Here is a 21,968-nt window from a genome sequence, read left to right as displayed (position 1 = left end):
TCAGTGTGAGGAATTTTGGGCCATTATTACTTTAAATGTTCTTTTTGCTCCTTCCTTTCTTGACTCACCTTGTGGGACTCCTGTTCTATACATGTTGGTTGCTTGATTGTGTTCCAGACAATCTGTGCACTTTTTCCATTGTTTTAAATTTCTCTTCCTTAGACCGGATTGTCTCAATTGACTTATCTTCAGGGTGAATGAGTGTTTTTTCTCCCTGCTCACAATCTGATGTTGTGCCCTTCTAGTGAATTTTCCATGTCGTTTCCTGTACTTTTCAACACAAGACTTTCTATTTATTTTTTTAAATAATTTGGATATTTTTATTGATGTTCCCTATATCATGGGACATTTCTCACATGATGTTTCTTTCAACATGGTTTCCTTTCACCGTGTGAACATATTTAGCATATTGATTTAAATTTTGTGCATTAAGTCCAATGCCTTGATTGCCTCAGGGAGTTTCTAGATTGCCTTTTGCTTTATGTATGGGCCATACTTACTTGCTTCTTTTCATGTCTCATGATGTTTTTGTTGAAAACTGAACTTTTTTGGGTAATAAAATTTGGCACCTCTGGCAATTAGATTCTCTCTCTTCCCCGGGATCTATTTTTGTTACTGCTCATTACCAATTTTTTAAGCTTTTTGTTTAGTCTGTTGTTTACCTCAACTGTTATACATTACCCCGGCCAGCTATGACATTTAAATACTGCCCTGTGAATATTTTCAACCAAATTCCCCTTCCCCACTTCCCCAAGGGAGAGGCTTTCAGCCTCGGGTGAGCTCTGAGTCAGGCCAAATAAAACAGGCCTTTCAAGTGGGCTCTTTGAGAGAACCATCGGACAGGTCAGCTTGTGCTTCTCTGGCAATGAGGATTGGAAAGAGCTCCAGCTCTGTGCTGTTCTCTCTTGGGACTTGGAATGTAGACTTATTCCTCTGAGCTGCCTCTGAGCTAAAAGGAGGATGTGGGGCTAGGGCAACTTAAAATATCACCAAACTCACTATTTTTTAAAAAAAGTCAAAATTCAGCCACTTGTCTTGAATAAAGTATCCCTGGGCTGTTTTTAGCCTTTGGTTAATTTTCGGAGTTTTGAAAAAGTTAACTGTGATAATTTTTGCCCATTTTCTCATTGTTTGTTACAGAGGAGAGGCTTTTGGAAGTCCTTACTCTGTTATATCTCTGGATCCCCAGTGAAGCTGTCTTTCTATTTTGGGGTATAAGGTCTTGGTTACCAAATGAATACAGATTATTTTACTTTTAGCCTGATATTTCAGCACATGATAGAGTCAAATGACGTGGCCGAGTTTAAGACTAAGTACATGTTAACTGTCAATTTTTGTTGTTCTTCATGGCATTTTCTTTCAAATAGTTAAGTATCATAAATGAGCTGCGTTTGACAAGGAATAAAATTTGGCAAGACAACTGTTTGCTGATTCCGTGCCTTGACTCCCTAGCTCTTGAGGTTATTAGATGGAAATACAGAGGCCCCAGTTGTTATGTTTGTCGCAGGAGCTCTGCTCTGTGTAGAAATGTCCTGGAGGATACACCCTCATTCTCAAGGCGTAAAGCCTGGGTCCTTAGGGACTGCAGTGGACCCACTGCAGAGAATAACAGACTTGCACAACATTATAAATCAACTATAATTTACTTAAAAATTAAATTTTTAAGAATTGTATATTTGACCTCTGGTCAGTTGTGAACTACATAAAATCTCCATTCATCCTCAGCCCTTTTTTTCTGGTGGGGGTGGGGAGGTTGAAGAGTAATCACACAAGTCTGTAAGGGCGGGAACTTTTTCGCTGAGCTTTCCTGCAAGATGAACTTTGGGCTCGTAGGATCAGGCTGTTAATATCCTCTGGCAAAGTAGTTGTCATAAACCTTTCAGTTTTGAAGCACTGGTACTGATGTAGATCACACTCCGTCGTTACCATTCTTGGGAAATTAATCTGTTGGAAAGATGTTGATTCAATATTACTTGCTTTATTTTCCTTAGCCAACCTCAGGCCACATGTTACGTTGCAACATCTAATCTGGATGGAGAGACAAATCTAAAAATACGGCAGGTAAAGACGTCTTTTTAATTCCTAAAGTTGTTCTTGATCCACAATGTCAGCTTTTGTTAGGTACCAGTTGTTTTTTCATGATGAAAATTCTCTCACCTCTGTTGAATGGATGTAATTTATCCTTACCAGATATTTAGTTTTATTTTTTAAATGTTATTTATTTTGGTTTATCCTCATCAGATAAACCAAAATAAATAAAATTTTTGTTATGGAATGGGAACGATGGGAACTCCCTCATCAGATGTTTGGTCTTTTGTCTTTTTTAGGGCTGCACCTGCGGCATGTGGAGGTTCCCAGGCTAGGGGTCAAATCAGAGCTGCAGCTGCTGGCCTACACCACAGCCACAGCAACACAGGATCTGAGCTGTGTCTGTGACCTACACCACAGCTTATGGCGACGCCTGATCTTTAACCCACTGAGAGAGGATAGGGATTGAACCCACATCCTCATGAATGCCAGTCAGGTTCGCTAACCACTGAGCCATGATGGGAACTCCCTCATCAGATATTTAAAAGGTACTTTTATTATCGCAACATTGTAAATCAACTATATTTCAGTGAAACTTTAAAAATGAAAAAAAATGTACTTTTAAAATAATAAGCAGGAACTAAATGAATGTGTCACTCACTATTGCAAGAAAAATTATGTCCCATAAAATTCAGGTCATAAAGGATAATACATCTTTATGTATTTAGTTTTGAGAATATTTTTATTAATGATTTTGTGATAAAACTATTGTCATGGCTAAATATTATAACTAGGTTGAAAGGATGTCTAAATGAACTCTGGGTGATCTTGTATACAATTGCTTTTCTTTTTTTGTCTTTTTTTTAGGGCTGCACCCATGGCATATGGCAGTTCCCAGGATAGGGGTCATATAGGAGCTGTAGGCACTGGCCTATACCACAGCCACAGGAAAATAGGATCTGAGTCATGTCTGTGACCTACACTACAGCTCTCGGCAACACTGGATCCTTAATTCACTGAGCAAGGCCAGGGATCGAAGCTGCATCCTCATGGATCCTAGTTGGGTTCATTAACTGCTGAGCCATGATGGGAACTCCCAGGAAGAAATAGCTTTTCCATTAATTTTTTATTAATGAAAGAAAGGCATTGATTTTGCTCCATTAGTTTGCCTAAGTAAGGAAACCCCTGATTTTACTTTTGATTATTTGCATGTCTGTTGCTATCTCTTTTGAAAACTTTAATTTGATTGAAAATGGAAAATAAATTTAGAATTTCTTAAGTATATGATCTCTCTGTAAAAATAATATAGTCGCAGCAGCACTGTTTACAATAGCCAAGGTGTGGAAGCAACCTAAATGTTCATTGACAGATGAATGGATAAAGAAGAAATTATATATATATATATACAATGACTACTATTCAGCCATTACAAAAAATGAAATGACACCATTTACAGCAGTGTTTACATACCTAGTGTTTATCATATTAAGTGAAATAAGTCAGAAAGAAAAAACAATACCATATGATATCGCTTATACTTGGAATCTAAAATATGACACAAATGAATTTATCTATGGTACAGAAACAAACTCACAGACATAGAAAACAGACTTATGGTTGCCATGGGGAAGGGGTGTGGGGAGGGTTGGATTGGGAGTTGGGATTAGCAGATGCAGACTGTTATATATGGAATGGATAAACAACAAAGTCCTACTGTATAGCACAGGGATCTGTATTCAATATACTCTAATTAACCATAATAGAAAGGAACATGAAAGAGAATATATATGTATATATGCTGATCACTTTGCTGTACAGCAAAAATTAACACATTGTAAATCAACTATACCTCAAACAATTAAGTTAGAAAATACAGAAAATTAGACAATTAGATAGTTTAATTTACTGTCATCATTTTCCAAATCCCACCTTCATCCCCCATGCTAATAGTAATAGTTTGGTACCTACCGGATTTTTAAAAATGTAATTACAGACTTCTTGGATTGGAAGAATCAATATTGTCAAAATGACTGTACTACTCAAGGCATTTTACAGATTCAGTGCATCCCTATCAAATTATTAATGGCATTTTTCACAGAATTGGAACAAAATATTTTAAAGTTTGTTTGGAAGCACAAAAGACCCAGAATAGCCAAAGCCATCTCTAGAAAGAAAAATGGCTCATTGTACAACTATAAATGTAATAAATTCATTGAGTATTACATATGAAAATATATAAAAATATATTTAAATTTAATATATTTATATATAAAAAAGTATTATAAAAAAAGAAAAAATAAATTAAAAAAAAAAGCAGCTGGCGGAATCAGGCTACCTGACTTAGACTATACTACAAAGCTACAGTCATCAAAACAGTATGGTACTGGCACAAACCCAGCAATATAGATCAGATTAAATTTATTGGAGATGGGATTAAGATGGCGGAATAGAAGGACTAGAGCTCAATTTCTCCCCTAAAAACAGCAAAATTTGCAACCAAATGCTGAGCAGTCTTCAACCAAATGGACCATAAACTTTCAGAAATATAGATCAGTGGAATAGGATAGAAAGCCCAGAATTAAACCCACACACCTACAGTCAACTAATCTATGACAGAGGAGGCAAGAATATATGATAGAGAATAACAGTCCCTTCCATAAGTGGTGCTGGAAAAATGGACAGCTACTTGTAAAACAATGAAATTAGAACACTCCCTAATACCATACACAAAAAGAAACTCCAAATGGATTAAAGACCTAAATATAAGACTGGATACTATAAAACTCTTAGAGGAAGACATAGGCCACATTCTCTGACATAAGCCACAACAGTATCTCGTCAGATTCACCTCCTAGAGTAATGACAATAAAAACAAAAATAAACAAATGGGATCTAAATAAACTTAGAGGTTTTTGCACAACTAAGGAAACCCTAAACAAAATGAAGACAAACCTCATAATGGGATAACATAGACACATGCACCCGCATGTTCATTGCAGCACTGTTTACAATAGCCAGGACATGGAAACAACCCAGGACATGGAAACAACCCAGATGTCCATCAACAGATGATTGGATTCGGAAGAGGTGGTATATATACACAATGAAATACTACTCAGCCATAAAAAAGAATGACATAATGCCATTTGCAGCAACATGGATGGAACTAGAGAATCTCATACTGAGTGAAATGAGCCAGAAAGACAAAGACAAATACCATATGATATCACTTATAACTGGAATCTAATATCCAGCACAAATGAACATCTCCTCAGAAAAGAAAATCATGGACTTGGAGAAAAGACTTGTGGCTGCCTGATGGGAGGGGGAGGGAATAGGAGGGATCGGAAGCTTGGGCTTATCAGACACAACTTAGAATAGATTTACAAGGAGATTCTGCTGAGTAGCATTGAGAACTTTGTCTAGATACTCATGTTGCAACAGAACAAAGGGTGGGGGGAAAAATGTAATTGTAATGTATACATGTAAGGATAACTTGATCCCCTTGCTGTACAGTGGGAAAATAAAAAATAAAAAAAATGGGCAGAAGATCTAAACAGACAGTTCTCCATGGAAGACATACAGATGACCAGTAGGCACATGAAAAGATGTTCAGTATGACTAGTTATTAGAGAAATGCAAATCAAAACTACTATGAGGTACTACCTCACACCAGTCAGAATGGCCATCATCACACAGTCTTCAAATAGTAAATGCTGGAGAGGGTGTGAAGAGGGAACCCTCTTACACTGTTGGTGGGAATGTAAATTGGTACAACCACTATGGAATACAGCACTATGTACAATAGCTAAGTCACGGAAGCAACCTAAATGTCCGTCGACAGAGGAGTGGATAAATATGTACATATACATCATGGAATATTACTTAGCCATAAAAAGGTATGAAGTAATGGCATTTGCAGAAACATGGATGGACCTAGAAATTACCATGCTAAATGAAGTCAGACAGTGAGACACAAACATCATATGCTATCACTTATATGTGGAATATGAAAAAAAAGAAATGCCCAAGAGTGTAATTGCTAGGTCATATGATAGTTGCATGATAGTTACACAAAACTGCCAAAATGTCTTCCAAGTGGCTGTACAGTTTTATATTTTCATCCGTAAAAAACAACTTAAGAAAATTATGTTAAAATTATTTTCTGCTTGTTTTAAGGATGAAAACACAAACTAAAAACTGAGAAGAAATATTTGATTCCTAATTCTCTTGAAGATGATCTGCCTTTTCTCTCTGAAAGATTGAAGTTATCTTATAGGAAGGAGGCATTTTCTACATAATTCTCAAAGTGTGAGCCCTGGACCAGTGGCATCACCATCCTCTTGGTGTTGTTAGAAATGCAAATTCTGGAGTTCACGTCGTGGCGCAGTGGTTAACGAATCCGACTAGGAACCATGAGGTTGCAGGTTCGATCCCTGCCCTTGCTCAGTGGGTTAACGATCTGGCATTGCCATGAGCTGTGGTGTAGGTTGCAGACGTGGCTCGGATCCCGCGTTGCTGTGGCTCTGGCGTAGGCCGGTGGCTACAGCTCCGATTCAACCCCTAGCCTGGGAATCTCCATATGCCGCGGGAACGGCCCAAGAAATAGCAACAACAACAACAACAACAACAACAACAAAGACAAAAGACAAAAAAAAAAAAAAGAAATGCAAATTCTTGTGCCCTAGCCTAGACCCACTGAATAAAAAAACTCTGGGGGCACAGCCCTGCAATCTATATTTTAATAAGACCTCCAGGTGAATTTGATGCCCATAAAAGCTTGGAATCATCATTTTAGGTCTTTGCTACTTAAAGCGGGATCTGTAGTTCAGCGTCACCAGCTACAGACATGAGTGTGTCAAATATTACATGTATTTGATTATGGAGATTATACTTTTACAAATGGTGTTTCATATAAAGGTGAGGGAAACATAACTTTCTTACCTCTTTTGACCTTACTAAAATTATTTGCAAAATGTTAGTAAGGCAAAGTCTAAGAAAGTTTAAAGTTTGATGTACATTGTTCTGTTGAGTACAATACATTTTCAGACACTGACTTTTTTTTTTTTTTTTTTGCTGCGCCTGTGGCAAGTTCCCAGGCTGGGGGTCGAATCGAGGCTGCAGCTACTGGCCTATGCCACAGCCACAGCACCGCATGAGCTGAGCTGCACCTGTGACCTATGCTGCAGCTTGCTATGCCACAGCTTGTGGCAGTGCCAGATTCTTCTTAGAATGGCTTTTGCTGCATCCCATAGGTTTTGGAGTGTTGTATCTTCATTGTCATTTGCTGCCAGGTATTTTTTAATTTCTTCTTTGATTTCTTCAGTGATCCATTCGTTGTTTAGTAGCATGTTGTTGAGTCTCCACGTGTTTGTGTCTTTTGCAGTTTTTTTCTTGTTGTTGATTTCCAGTCGTATGGCATTGTGGTCGGAAAAGATGCTTGATATGATTTCAGTTTTCTTAACGTTACCGAGGTTGGATTTGTAGCCCAGGATATGATCAATCTTAGAGGATGTTCCATGTGCACTTGAGAAGAATGTGTATTCTGTTGCTTTTGGATGGAATGTCCTATAAATATCTAGTAAGTCCACCTGGTTTAATGCATCATTCAGGGCCTGTGTTTCCTTTTTGATTTTCTGTCTGGTTGATCTGTCCATTGCTGTCAGTGGGGTGTTAAAGTCCCCGACTATGATTGTGTTATTGTCAATTTGTCCTTTTAAGGTTGTTAGCAGTTGCCTTATATATTGTGGTGAAGCTGTGTTGGGTGCGTAGATACTTAAAATTGTTATGTCATCTTCTTGGATTGATCCTTTGATCATTATGTAATGTCCTTCTTTGTCCCTGAAAATATTCTTCATTTTAAAGTCTATTTTGTCTGATATGAGTATTGCTACTCGAGCTTTCTTTTGATCCCCATTTGCATGAAGTATTTTCTTCCATCCTCTCCCTTTCAATTTGTGTGTGTCCCTAGAAGTGAAGTGGGTCTCTTGAAGACAGCACATATATGGGTCTTGTTTTTGTATCCATTCAGCCAGTCTGTGTCTTTGGGTTGGGGCATTTAGTCCATTCACATTTAAGGTAATTATTGATATGTATGTTCTTATTGCCATTTTATTAATTACCTTGGATTTGTTTTTGCTGCTCTTTTTCCTTTCCTTCTTCTCCTGTTCTTTTCTGCCTAGAGAAGTTCCTTTAGTATTTGTTGTAAGGCTGGTTTAGTGTTGCTGAATTCTCTCAGCTTTTGCTTATCTGAGAAGGTTTTGATTTCTCCTTCAAATCTGAAGGAGAGCCTTGCTGGGTAGAGTCATCTTGGTTGGAGGTTTTTTCCTTTCATCACATTGAGTATATCATGCCACTCCCTTCTGGCCTGCAGAGTTTCTGTTGAAAAATCTGCCGATAACCTTATCAGGGTTCCCTTGTATGTTATTTGTTTCTTTTCCCTAGGTGCTTTCAAGATTTTCTCTTTGTCTTTAGTTTTGGTCAGTTTGATTCGTATGTGTCTCGGGGTGTTCCTCCTTGGGTTTATTTTGTGTGGTACTCGTTGTGCTTCCTGGATTTGAGTGAGTGGTTCCTTCCCCATGTTAGGGAAGTTTTTGGCTATTATCTCTTGGAATATTTTTTCTGTCTCCTTCTCTCTCTCTCTCCTCCTTCTGGAACCCCTATAATATGGATGTTGGTGCGTTTAACATTGTCCCAGAGTTCTCTGAGACTCTCTTTATTTCTTTTCAATCTTTTTTCTCTTTTCTGTTCTGCATCCGTAATTTCCACTAATCTGTCCTCCACCTTGCTTATTCGTTCTTCTGCCTCCTGTATTCTGCTGTTAGCTGCTTCTAGTGAATTTTTTATTTCAGTTATTGTATTTTGCATCTCCTCTTGTTTAAGTTTTATATCTTGTATCTCTTTGGTCAGTGTTTCCTGTAAGTTATCCATCTTTGCCTCCAGTTTATTTCCAATGTCTTGCATCTTCTTCAGCATCAACAGTCTAAAGTCTTTTTCCTGGAGGCTAAGAATCTCCTCATGGCTTAGCTGTTTTTCTGGGGTTTTTCCTTTCTCTCTCATCTGAGTTATAGTCCTCTGTCTTTTCATTTTTATAGGTTTTTGGTGTGGTGACCTTTTTACAGATAATAGAGTTGTAGCCTATCTTACTTCTGATGCTTCCCCCCTGTGGCTGAGGTCGGTATGGGGGGCTTGCTGTAGGCTTCCTGATGGTGGAGCTGATTCTAATCCCTCTGGTGGTGGGGCTTAGTCTCTGGATGGGATTAGAGGCAACTGTGTGCCTGAGGGGTCTTTAGGTGGCCTGTTTATTGAGGGGCCAGGGCTGTGATCCCACCTGGGTTGTTGTTTGCCCTGGGGCTTCTCAGGCTGACTGACAGGTGGGGCCAGATTTTCCCAAAATGGCCCCCTCCAGAGAAAGGCACTGCTTCTGAATATTCCTGAGAGCTTTGCCTTCAGTGTCCTTCCCTCACAACAAGCCACGTTCACCCCTATTTTCCCAGGATGTCCTCCAAGAACTGCTATCAGGTTTGACCCAGATTCCCGTGGAGACTTTGCTTTGTCCTGGGACCCAGTGAAAGTCTGCATGAGCCTTTTAAGAATGGGGTCTCCGTTTCCCCCAGTCCTGTGGAGCTCCTGCACACAAGCCCCACTGGCCTTCAATGCCAGATGCTCTGGGGCTCTTTCTCCCTGTGTCAGATCCCCGCACGTGAGGGTTTGATGTGGGGCTCAGAACTCTCACTCCTGTAGGTGAGTCTCTGTGAACCAGTTAGTTTCCAGTCTGTGGAGCTTCCCACCCACATGGGGAGGTATGGGGTTGTTTATATCGTGAAATCACCCCTCCTACGTCTTGATGTGTCCTCCTCTTTTTCTTCTGGAGTAGGGTATCTTTTTAAGGTTTTCAGTCCATTTGGGTGGAGAGTGCTCAGCCTTTAGCTGTGAATTCTGTTGTTTTTAGGAGAGAAGTTGAGCTCCAGTCCTTCCATTCCGCCATCTTAATCCCATCCCTCGCAGTGCCAGATTCTTAACCCACAGAGCAAGGCCAGGGATCAAACCTGCATCCTCAACGGGCACTATGTTGGGCTCTTAACCACTGAGCCACAGTGGGAACTTCAGATACTGACTTTCATAATCTTCTTTTATTGACTATTAGAGACATTGAACTTTGTCATTAGAATTCTGTTTTCATTTTTCCCTTTGATTTTATTTTGCAGGCATTGTTAGAAACAGCTGAGATTCAAACAGAAAAGCAGTTGTCAAGCCTGTCTGGAAAAATAGAATGTGAAGGACCTAATTGTCATTTCAACAACTTCATTGGAACCTTGTATCTAAATGGTAAAAGGTATCGTCTTTTCCTTCTCAAACAATTTTCTCCCCCTTAATCTTCCCTGACAATAACTTTTATAGTCACCCTCGGTATAAGAGATATTTTTCTTTTCTTATTTTTTGTCTTTTGCCATTTCTTGGGCCGCTCCCGAGGCATATGGAGGTTCCCAGGCTAGGGGTCTAATCGGAGCCGTAGCCACCGGCCTACGCCAGAGCCACAGCAACGTGGGATCTGAGCCCCATCTGCAACCTACACCACAGCTCATGGCAATGCCGGACCCTTAACCCACTGAGCAAGGCCAGGGATCGAACCCACAACCTCATGGTTCCTAGTCAGATTTGTTAACCACTGAGCCATGATGGGAACTCTGAGATGTTTTTCTCTTTAAAATTTTTAATCACCATATCTTTGGAATGGTGAGAAGTGAGACAAAGCAATTTTTTTATGCTTTTTTTTAGAAATAGGTACTTTCTCTGAAGACACACTTGTTTTTCTTGCTGTTTGCCCCAAAAGTTGAACTTGACAAAGGAAAGATATATGTAGGTGAACACTTAGGTTTGTCTCTATTGTGAAAAGAAAAACTTTTTGGTAGCTTAAATGTGCTCTTTTTCACTTTTAGCCCTGTTTCGATTGGGCCTGACCAGGTCTTGCTAAGAGGTACACAGCTCAAAAACACTGACTGGATCTTTGGCATAGTTGTTTATACTGGATTTGAAACCAAATTCATGCAGGTAAATAGTCTGTGATAACAAGTAGTATTGCTTCTAGATTATTCCTTCTGCTTTTATGTAGTGAGGGAGTTTAATATGTATTTCTTGAATTGAGGAAGCTCACATGCACTCATTAACCTGAACTTTGATAAGGGGCCCACATTGCATTTTAATCTGTGTATGGCTCCCATTTATGGTAAGATTTTTTTTTTGACAAAATGGCATAAAAATTCTTCATAAGTTATTCCTCTCCGGTATCATTCCTCTCAATTGTTGTCTTTTGAGAACCCCTCAGGACATTTTGTTTCGGAGTAGGAATTTCTGGAATGGTTATTATGAATAACAAGGAACTTGACAACTAGTCTGCCTCTTTTTCCATTTGCTGAAACACAGCATTTGGCTTTGACTGTTCCTTCCACAAATATGTCTTTTGCCCCCATTCAGTGCCAGACGCTGCTCACACCTTGGGGTACAGTAGGAAGACAGGGCCTGTCTCCTATCCTTGAGTTACTTAGAGTCTGTGAACGAAGGCAGTCAAGGTAGCTAATACCAAGAGGTCTGTGCGGAGGGTGAGTCTAGGGTGCCCTGTGTACCATGGGCGCCCATCCAGCCTGATGCTGAGCTCTCGCGGGGGAAGGAACAGGTGAACTGAGACTTGAAGGGTGATTGGAGGTTGAACAGAACAGATGTCAAGGGTGTGAGTGGGGGTGGGATGAGACAGACGGGGAGGCAGGTAAGAAAGCTCCAGGCCCAGAATCTGGCATGTGTCCAAAGGCTGCTCGGTGAGCACAGCCCCGTGTGACCGGAGTGCGCCTGCAGAGGAAGAAGCGTGGGGTGGTGCCAGGCTGGTCGGAGGAATGCTGGGGCCTGCGTGGAGGAGGAAGTGGGTGCGTTTTCTGGTAAAGCTTTGACCACTTTCCTCTGCATTCTCGGTCTCTCCACCCTCTCCCCTCTCCGCTCTGTCCCCTGGGATATTGCGCCCTGCAAGCCTTCCTCAAACTCTGTTTTCTCAGGAACCCAGGCAAAGACAGTGGTGTAAACACAAGGCTGTCCACAGACAGACCTGCATATTCGTGCGGGGAACCAAGGTTGTCGTAGAACGCGTGCGATCCTGGCTTTGCAGTTCAGTTGTACAAATGCTCAGCTCTTGAGCACGATCTGTCCTTGTCTTCCGTTGTCTTTGAAGGATAACGCTTATTACCCAGTTAGATGCATGGCAGCGTCTCAGCTGAGGTCTCAATGCCTGCTGTGACTTGAAACCCGTGGCATTATTCCTCTGGTGTGATGGGTCAGTGCTGCAGCTTGTGATGACGTGCCACCTGCTCTGTCACCTCATTTTGTGGATCTGCGTCATTGCAGGGGTTTTGTACATGCTGCCTGTCGTTGCAGAAGAACAAAAATCTCAGAGGGATTTTTTATGCCTTTAGGAAAGAAACAACTAGTACATGTAAATATTTCCTCACCCAAAGATTTTAAAGCCAGCATACTTAGCTGAACACTGTTCTGTATCTTAAAGTGTTTGAAGCCATTACTTATACAAGTTAGCCAACGAGAAGAAATAGCACAATGACTTCATCCTCTCTTCATTTGTATATACACACACGCTCTGCTAGTGTGCTTAATGCAATCAGGCCTAGGATTTTTACCTTACCTCTTTTTGTGCTTTGTAAGAAAGTTGAATAATTAGGATTACTAACTCGTGTTTTCATTCCTTGTAAACTCGTGAGCATGAATGTTTCCACATTTTAATAAAACATAGAAATGGTGAATTTAACATGGTAGAGTGTGATTGAAAAGCTAGGAGTGTTTTTTTGCCTCTCTTCCCCATGTGGCATGTTCCATCTCCCTGACCCATTCATTTTGTAATTGCAAGTTTGTCCCTCTTAATATCCCTCTCCTGTTCATTCGTCCCCCTGCCACCATCCCCCCTGGCAGCCACCTGTTTGTCCTCTGTATCTATGAGTCTGTTTCTTGGTGATGTTTGTTCATTTGTTTTGTTTTTAGATTCTGTATAGAAGTGAAATCATATGATATTTGTCTCTGAGACTTTTCACTTAGCGTAATACCCTCTAGGTCCATCCATGTTGCTGCAGATGGCAAGATTTCATTCTTCTTCATGGCTGAGTAATATTTCATTGTGGGTTGAAATCTCTCTCTCTCTCTGTCATGACTTTTTTATCCATTCACCTATAGGTGGGCACTTAGGTTGTTTCCAGATCTTGCCTCTTATAAATAATGCTGCAGTGAACTCAGGGGTAAAGCTATCTTTTTGAATTAGTGATTTTGTATTCTTCAGATAAGTACCCAGAAATAGAATTGCTAGATTGTGTGGTAGTTCTATTTTTAGTTTTTTTGAGGACTCCTGATACCGTTTTTGGCTGCACCAGTTTACATTCCCACAATCAGTGCAAACAGTGCAAAAGGATTCCTTCTTTTCCACGTCTTTGTCAGCTCCTGTCATTTCTTGCCTTGATAATAGCCATTCTGACAGGTGTGAGGTGATATTTCATTGTAGTTTGAGTCACATTTTTCTGACAGTTAGTGATGTTGAGCATCTTTCCCCATGCTTTTGACCATCTCTGTATCTTCTTTGAAACAGGGTCTACTCAGGTCCTCTGGCATTTTTCAGTTGGATTGTTTGCCTTTTCTGTGGAGTTGTAGGAGGTCTTCATAAATTTTGGATATTAACCCCTTATTGGATATATTGTTTGCAAACATCTTCTCCCATTCAGTAGACGGCCTTCTCATTTTGTTGGTAGTTTCCTTCAATGGGCAGAGAAGCTTTTTAATTAGTATGGGAACAGATGGTAACCAGTTGTCATGGTGATCATTTCACGATGTACACAAATATTGAAATCACTACAGTGCACACTTGAAACTAATATTGTGTCGTAAGACAATTATACTTCCGAAGAAAAGAATGTATATTTGCCAGTGTCCCAGTAGACCTTTGCAGACAATTATGCAGACATGTGTGGACAAATCCGGAGTGTTAACAGAAAGTTACCATTTAAAGCTCTCACTGTATCCCTAACCCAGAGCTTTGGTTTCTCTAAGATATACGTGTGTTAAAGCAAGTGTTGTACTGAGAAAAAATCTTGAATACGTTCCCAACAGACTCAGGTAAAAGGTATCTTTCCATCAAGAAAAGGTATATAATTGCCTGTGGTGTACTGTAAATCTTTATTGCTCATTTTATGTATGGTAATATGTATTTATTAATCCCATACTTCTAATTTATCCTTTCCCCCTTTCCCCTTTGGTAACCATGTTTGTTTTCTATATCTGTGAGTCTGTTTCTTTTTTCTTTTTCCTTTTGTCTTTTTATGGCCGTGCTCATGGCATATAGAAGTTCCCAGGCTATGGGTTGAATCAGAGCTGTAGCTGCCGGTCTATACCACAGCCACAGCAATACCAGATCTGAGCTGCATCTGTGACCTACACCACAGCTCATGGCAACGCCAGATCCTTAACCCACTGAACGAGGCCAGGGATCAAACTGGAGTCCTGGCGTTCCTGTTGTGGCTCAGGGGTTAATGAAGCTGACTGGTATCCATGAGGATTCGGGTTCGATCCTGTGTTGCTATTGCTGTGGTGTAGGCCGGCAGTTACAGCTCAGATTCGACCCCTAGGCTGGGATCCTCTGTAAGCCGTGGGTGTGGCCCTAAAAAGACAAAAAGACAAAAAAACAACAGCAAAAAACCCCCTGAGTCTGCATGGATACTAACCAGGTTCACTACTGCTGAGCCACAGTGGGAGCTCCTGAGTCTGTTTCTGTTTTATAAATAAGTTCTTTTGTATTTTTATTTTATTTTATTTTGTCTTTTTGAGCAAGGCCAGGGATCGAACCCACCTTCTCATGGATGCTAGTCAGGTTCATTAACTGCTGAGCCACGACGGGAACTCATTTTTATTATTTTTTTAGATTCCACATATAAATGATAGGATGTACTGTTTGTCTGACTTAGGGTGAGAATCTCTAGGTCCATCCGTGTTGTTGCAAATGGCATTATTTTATTCTTTTTAATGGGTGAGTGATATTCCATTGTGTGTAAGTACCACATCTTCTTTATCCACTCCTCTGTTGATAGACATTTCGGTTGCTTCCGTGTTTTGACTATTGGAAATAGTGCTGCTATGAACATCGGGGTGATGTATCTTTTTGAATTAGAGTTTTTCTCTTTTCCAGATATATGCCCAAGCGTCGATTGCTGAATCATACGGTAGTTCTGTTTTTAGATTTTTAAGGAACCTCCATACTGTTCTCCATAATGACTGCACCAGTTTACATTCCCACCAACAGTGTAGGAGGGTTCCCTTTTCTCCACATCCTTTCCAGCATTTGTTATTTGGACATTTTTTCTTTTCTTTTTTTTGGCCTGCGCCTGCAGCGTGTAGAAATTTCTGGACCAGGAAATGAACCTGTGCCATAGTAGTGATCTAAGTCATTGCAGTGACAATGCTAGATCCTTCACCTGCTCTGCCGCAAGAGAACTCCTGTTATTTGTAGACTTTTAAAATGATGGCTATTCTGACTGGTGTGAGGTGGTACTTCTTTATAGGTTTATTTGCATTTCTCTAATAATTAGCAATAATGAGCATCTTTTCATTTGCCTACTGGACATCTCTATGTCTTTGGAGAAATGTTTATTTAGGTCTTCGGCCCATTGATTTGATTTGGTTGTGTTTTTTTTTTTTATATTGAGCCGATTCATATATATTATATTTTTGTATATATATATATGAATGTTTGTATATTTTGGAAATTAATCCCTTGTGGCATCATTTACAAATATTTTCTCTCCTTCTGTAGGTTGTCTTTTCATTTTGTTGATGGTTTTGTGTGCTGTGCAAAAGTTTATTAGTTTGATTAGGTCCAATTTTTTTTTTTGCTCTTATTTCTTTTGTCTTGGGAACTGTCCATGATTTTTAAACTGGAAAATAAATTAGGTCCTTTTTTTTTTTTTCCTATTCGGGAGATCATCTAGACTATCAGATTTACCAGTTTGTTTTGTTAGGGACCCTGGGACTTTGAGCTGATAGACAGGCTATGTGAATAGAGCTATGAGCATCATTTTCTTTTTCTTTTTTTTTCCTTTTTCTCTTTTTTCTTTTTTCTTTTTTTTTTTGTCTTTTTGCCTTTTCTGGGGCTGCTCCTGTGGCATATGGAGGTTCCCAGGCTAGGGGTCTAATCAGAGCTGTAGCTGCCGGCCCACGTAGAGCCACAGCAATGCGGGATCCCAGCCGAGTCTGCAACCCACACCACAGCTCACAGCAACGCCGGATCCTTAACCCACCGAGCAAGGCCAGGGATCAAACCTGCAACCTGATGGTTCCTAGTCGGATTCGTTAACCACTGCACCACGACAGGAACTCCGGGCATCATTTTCTATGAACTAGAGAATGATGCTCCGGGAAGCGAGGTGGAAAACTGTGCTCATTTAGCCACGGGCACACCTACAGTCTGTTAGGTATTTGGCAAGGGACTCATTCTACTTTCTACCTCTTGAGGTATTTGACCGCCTCTCCCCATCAAGATGCTTTCCACTTTCATTCACTTGTTTCGTGTTTTGTTTTGTTTTGTCCTTTTTGCTGTGTGGTTGTGTGCTCTTGTGCAGAATGCAGTGCAGTCACCTCTCAAGAGATCCAGGGTTGAGAAGGTCACCAACGTGCAGATCCTGGTGCTGTTCCTGATGCTCTTGGTCATGGCCTTGGTGAGCTGTGTGGGAGCTGCCTTCTGGAACGGCACGTACGGAGAAAACACCTGGTACATTGGCAAGAAGGGTAAGCGCCAGAGCGTGGCAAGAAGCTGCCGTTTTTGGAAATTGTGCTGCTCTTAAAAGTGACTCTTAAGATGTCCCATGTTTCTACCGAAAAAGGAAGACCCCTGTTCTAACTGGTGTGTGTTTGTGTGAGTGTGTGTGTATTTGAAGTAACTGAGGATTGGTGAGTTTTAGAACCAGAGCCTTTCCTTCTTAAGATGTTTTTAGAAGATTGTTCTGCCAGTGTCACATCATCCTGGCATTCCGGAATCAGGCAGAGAGAGGAGTCGGGGCAGAGGCGTGAGTCTGGGGTCAGATGGGTGAGGACCACGTCTGTGCATCTTCCCCTCAGCTGCCAGCAGCCGCGGGCAGAGTTTTCCCTTCTCTGAGCTTTGCTTCCCTCCGTTGACAGTCAGGATGATGCTGACCGACTTGGGTCAGAACCGCGTTCCACGTACAGTGAAGGGTTCCAAGGAAGTAAGGACAAGGAACACTGAGGGTGATGCGGCAGCTCCAGTGTCCTTCTGGGAGTTCCCTGGCATCCTCGTGGTTAAGGATCTGCCGTTGTCACTGCTGTGGCTTGGGTCACTGCTTTGGCACGGGTTTGATCCCTGGCCTGGGAACTTCTGTGTGCCGTGGGTGTGGCCAAAACTTAAAAAAAAATGTCCTTCTGTTAGTGTGAGGTTTAAAGGTAAACTGACACGTGGCCTTAAAAGTTTAGCATTCTTTTGTTTGTTTATGTCTTTCCATGTTTTCAGAGTAAACCATCAAGCATCTTTCTGTCTTTTCTCATCCATCACCTGGGGATTCTATATTGCTGTAGCTTCCTTTGAGAGGATCTGTTTAAGAGCATTTTAGGAATAAAGAAACTAAAGTATACTTTGTAAATTGGATCAAAAACCAAGGATTCATTCTTGTGCAGTCTGGGTTTCTAGATGTTACTTGTCCAGTTTTGATTTCAGGCTTCTAGATTTTAGATGAGTTTTTAAAAGTAATCTCTATCTATTTATTTATTTAGTCTTTCTAGGGCCACATATGGAGGTTCCCAGGCTAGGAGTTGAATTGGAGCTGTAGTCTCCAGCCTATATCATCGTCATAGCAACGCCAGATCTGAGAGGTATCTGAGTGAGGCCAAGGGATTGAACCTGCGTCCTCATGAATACTAATCAGGTTTGTTTCCACTGAGCCACGAGGGAACTCCCAAAAGTAATCTTAGTTTAAATTGGCTCATTTAATTTCTCTAGCCCAGGACTTCCTGCTGTGGCACAGCGGGTTAAGAATCCAGCTGCAGCAGTTCAGGTCGCGGTTGTGGCTTGGGGTCAGTCCCTGGTCCAGAAACTGCCATATACAGGTTCCATTCTGGCCCTGGCAGTGTGGGTTAAAAGATCTGCTGTTGCCACAGCTGTAGCTTAGGTCTCACCTGTGACTCTGATTTGATCCCTGGCCTAAGAACTTCGTATGTCTCTGGCTGGCCAAAAAGAAAAAAAAAAAGGTCATCCTTACCTCCTAGTTTCCTTCTCTATCCCTCAGTTCTAATCCCATGACCTTCATCATCCAATTAGTGTCAAAGCCTTGCTGATTCTGTGTTTCCAATATTTTCTCTATAGATATTTTCCCCTTCATCCTGAGCTATCACCATAGTCTCCTAACTAGCCAAGCCCTTCGTCATGTTCTATTCATGTTTATCCTTCATATAGTTTCCAGAAGGATGCATGTAAAAAGTAGTCATGGACACGTAGCATATTTGCAGGGATGTCCTAATGCCTGCACTGGGCTGGCAAACTACTGTCTGATGGCCCACTGCTTGTTTTTGTAAATAAAGTTTTACTAGAACACAGTCACACCATGTTTACTCCTTTATTTATAATCTGTTGCTTTTTCATGCTCCAACAACAGAGTTAAGTAGTTGCAGCAAGACTATGGGCTGCAGAACCTAAAATACCTACCCTCCAGCTGTTTGACGAAGTGTTTTCTTGAACCCTGGCCTACAGGGTCCAGATAAATCTCCTGCTGTGTGGCATGTCAGGACTACTGGAACCTGACCCTGTCTCCATCACTTGATACCTCACCGTTTCCTCCTTAACAGTTAGTGTCTGTTCACAGAGGACCGCTTTTGTCTTTTTCATGATGCTTTCCTCCACCAGCCACTTCATCATCTCCAGGCCTCTGGTCTAGTGCTCCTGCCTCACATGTGTGTTTGGATACCTTGCAGACCAGGATGATACTTATCTTCTCTGGTAGCATTTCCTGTGTCTTATCTGCCCCCCTCATTTTTCCAGTTAGGAGCCTTCTTTGGCTTTTATAATGATATTCTTTTTTAAATAAAGTTTTGTTTCAGTGCAATTGATTTACAACATTGTGATAACTTATGCTGTACAAGAAAGTGATTCATTTATACATATACACACATCCATTCTTTTCTGGAAACGATTCTTTCCCCATGTGGATTATCACAGAATACTGGGTAGCATTGCCTGTGTGACGCGGCAGTTCCCTGTCAGCCAAGCATTCCATATACCTCGGTGTGCGTGTGCCAATCCCAAACCCCTGATCCGTCCCAACCCCCACATGTCCCCTTTGGTAACCGTAAGTTTTTTTTTTCCAAAGTCTGTTACGAATCTGTTTATGTTCTGCAAATAGATTCATTTGTATCCTTTTTTAAGATTCCACATATAAGTGATATATGATGTTTATCTTTCTCTGTCTTCACTTAATATGGTAATTTCCAGGTCTGTTTGCATTGCTACAAATGGCAATATTCCATTCCTTTTTATGACAGAATAATATTCCGTTGTATATATGTACCACATCTTCTTTATCCATTCCTCTGTTGGATGTTTAGGTTGCTTCCATGTCTTGGCTATTGTATATAGTGTGTTGCAATGAACATTGGGGTGTACGTACTTTTTCAAATTATGGTTTTCTCTGGTTAGGTGCTCAGGAGTGTAGTTTCTGGATCATATGGCAGTTTTTTTTTGTTTGTTTGTTTGTTTTTTTAGTTTTTTGAGGAACCTACATAATGTTTTCCATAGTGGTTGTACCAATTTACATTCCCACCAACAGTGTAGGGGCATTCCCTTTTCTCTGCACCCTCTCCGGCACTTACTGTTTGTACTTTTTGATGATGGCCATTCTGACTGGTTTAAGGTGGTACCTCATAGTAGTTTTGATTTGCATTTCTCTAATAATTAGTGATGTTGAGCGTCTTTTTTTTTAGGGCCCCACCTGTGGCATATGGAAATTCCTAAGCTGTGGGTCCATGCACAGCTGCAGCTTGTAGCCTTGTAGCAATGCTGGATCCAAGCTGCATCTTTGACCTATGCCTGCTTGCAGCAGTGCCAGATCCTATACCTACTGAGTGAGGCTAGGGATCGAACCTGCATCCTTATGGATACTAGTTGGGTTCTTAACCCACTGAGCCACAGTAGGAACTCCCTGATGTTGAGCATCTTTTCATGTGTTTTTTTGCCATCTGTATGTCTTCTTTGGATAAATGTCTATTTATATATTTTATGCATTTTGGGGGGTTAGGTTTTTTTTTTATATATTGAGCTGTGTGACTTTGTATATTTTGGAGATTAATCCCTTGTCAGTTGCTTCATTTACAAATATTGTCTTCCATTCTGTGGGTTGTCTTTTCATTTAGTTTAGTGTTTCCTTAGCTGTGCAAAAACTTTTAAGTTTAATTAGGTCCCAGTTGTTTTTATTTTAATTTTTCTAGGAGGTGGATCCAAAAGGCTATTGCTGTGGTTTATGTCAGAGGGTGTTCTGCCTAGTTTTTCTTCTAAGATTTTATAATATGTGGTCTTATATTTAGGTCTTTAATCCATTTTGAGTTTATTTTTGTATATGGTATTAGAGAGTGTTGTAATTTCATTCTTTTACATGTAGCTGTCCAGTTTTCCTAGCACCACGTATTGAAGACACTGTCTTTTCTCCATTTTTGTTCTTGCCTCCTTCATTGTAGATTAGTTGACCATAGTGCATGAGTTTTATTTCTGGGCTTTCTATCCTGTTCTGCTGATCTATATTTCTGTTTTTGTACCAGTACCAAACTGTTTTAATGACTGTAGCTTTGTAGGACAGTCTGAAGTCAGGGAGCTTGATTCCTCCACCGCCATTTTTCTTTCTCAGGATTGTGTTGACTATTCAGAGTCTTTTGTGTTTCTATACAAACTTTAAAATAGTTTGTTCTAGTTTTACGAAAAAAGCCATAGGTAATTTCATACAGATTGTGTTAAATTTGTATATTATCTTGGGTAATACAGTCACTTTGACAATATTTATTCTTCCAATCAAAGAGCATGTTGTATCTTTCCATCTGTTTGTGTCATCTTTGATTTCTTTTGTCAGCATCTCATAGTTTTCAGAGTATAATTCTTTTGTCTCTTTAGGTAGGTTTATTCCTAGGTGTTTTATTCTTTTTATTGTGATGGGATTGTTTCCTTAATTTATCTTTCTGTTCCTTCATCAGTGTATAGAAATTCAAGAGATTTCTGTGTATTAATTTTGTATCCTGCAACTTTACTGAATTCATTCATGAGCTCTAGTAATTTTCTGATAGCTTCTTTAGGATTTTCTATGTATATTGTCATGTCATCTACAAACAGGACAGTTTTATTTCTTTTCCAATTTGGATTACTTTTATTTCTTTTTCTTCTCTGGTTGCCATGGCTTGGACTTCCAAAAGTATGTGGAATAAAAGTAGCAAGAGTGGACATCCTTGTTTTGTTCCCTATCTCAGCGAAGATTCTTTCAGTTTTTCATTGAAAATGAGGCTTTGTCATTTATGGCTTTTATTATGTTGGGGTATGTTCCCTTTATGCACGTTTTTCTGGAGGGATTTTTAATCATAAATGGGTGTTGGATTTTGTCAGTAGCTTTGTGTGCAGCTATGAAATGATCATTTTTTTTTCTTTTTAGGGATACACCTGTGGCATATGGAAATTCCCAGGCTAGGGATCGAATTGAAGTCACAGCTGCCAGCCTATGCAGCCATAGCAATGCCAGATGCAAGCCATATCTGCGATGTATGCTGCAGCTTGCAGCAACACTGGAACCTTAACCCACAGAGTAAGGCCAGGGATTGAACCTGCATCTTCATGGATACTAGTTGGGTGCTTAATCACTGAGCCACAAGAGAAGCTG

General features: G+C 40.4%; 1 protein-coding gene across 26 annotated transcripts in view; it reads left to right on the top strand.

The window, feature by feature from the left end:
• LOC100625134 (phospholipid-transporting ATPase IB) overlaps positions 1-21,968 on the top strand; it is a 163,028-nt gene that overhangs the window by 32,033 nt on the left and 109,027 nt on the right. For 25 of the 26 annotated variants that reach the window (XR_014818980.1, XR_014818981.1, XR_014818985.1 and 22 more), the window contains 4 exons: positions 1,992-2,061; positions 10,236-10,363; positions 10,968-11,079; positions 16,677-16,842. Coding sequence is in view for 13 of the 26 variants with exons in the window: in XM_084981264.1 (XP_084837390.1) it covers positions 1,992-2,061; positions 10,236-10,363; positions 10,968-11,079; positions 16,677-16,842 (476 nt within the window). In the remaining 13 variants the exon portion in view is untranslated. The remainder of the gene's footprint in view (positions 1-1,991; positions 2,062-10,235; positions 10,364-10,967; positions 11,080-16,676; positions 16,843-21,968) is intronic. The other variant, XM_084981271.1, reaches the window with a different exon arrangement.

This window comes from Sus scrofa, chromosome 11, assembly GCF_054392235.1.
Source record: "Sus scrofa isolate SSC_HxYL_T2T_F1_AM1 chromosome 11, Sscrofa_HxYL_maternal_Yorkshire_Landrace_v2.0, whole genome shotgun sequence".
Classification (NCBI taxonomy): domain Eukaryota; kingdom Metazoa; phylum Chordata; class Mammalia; order Artiodactyla; family Suidae; genus Sus; species Sus scrofa.
This window is presented reverse-complemented; position numbering and strand designations above follow the sequence as displayed.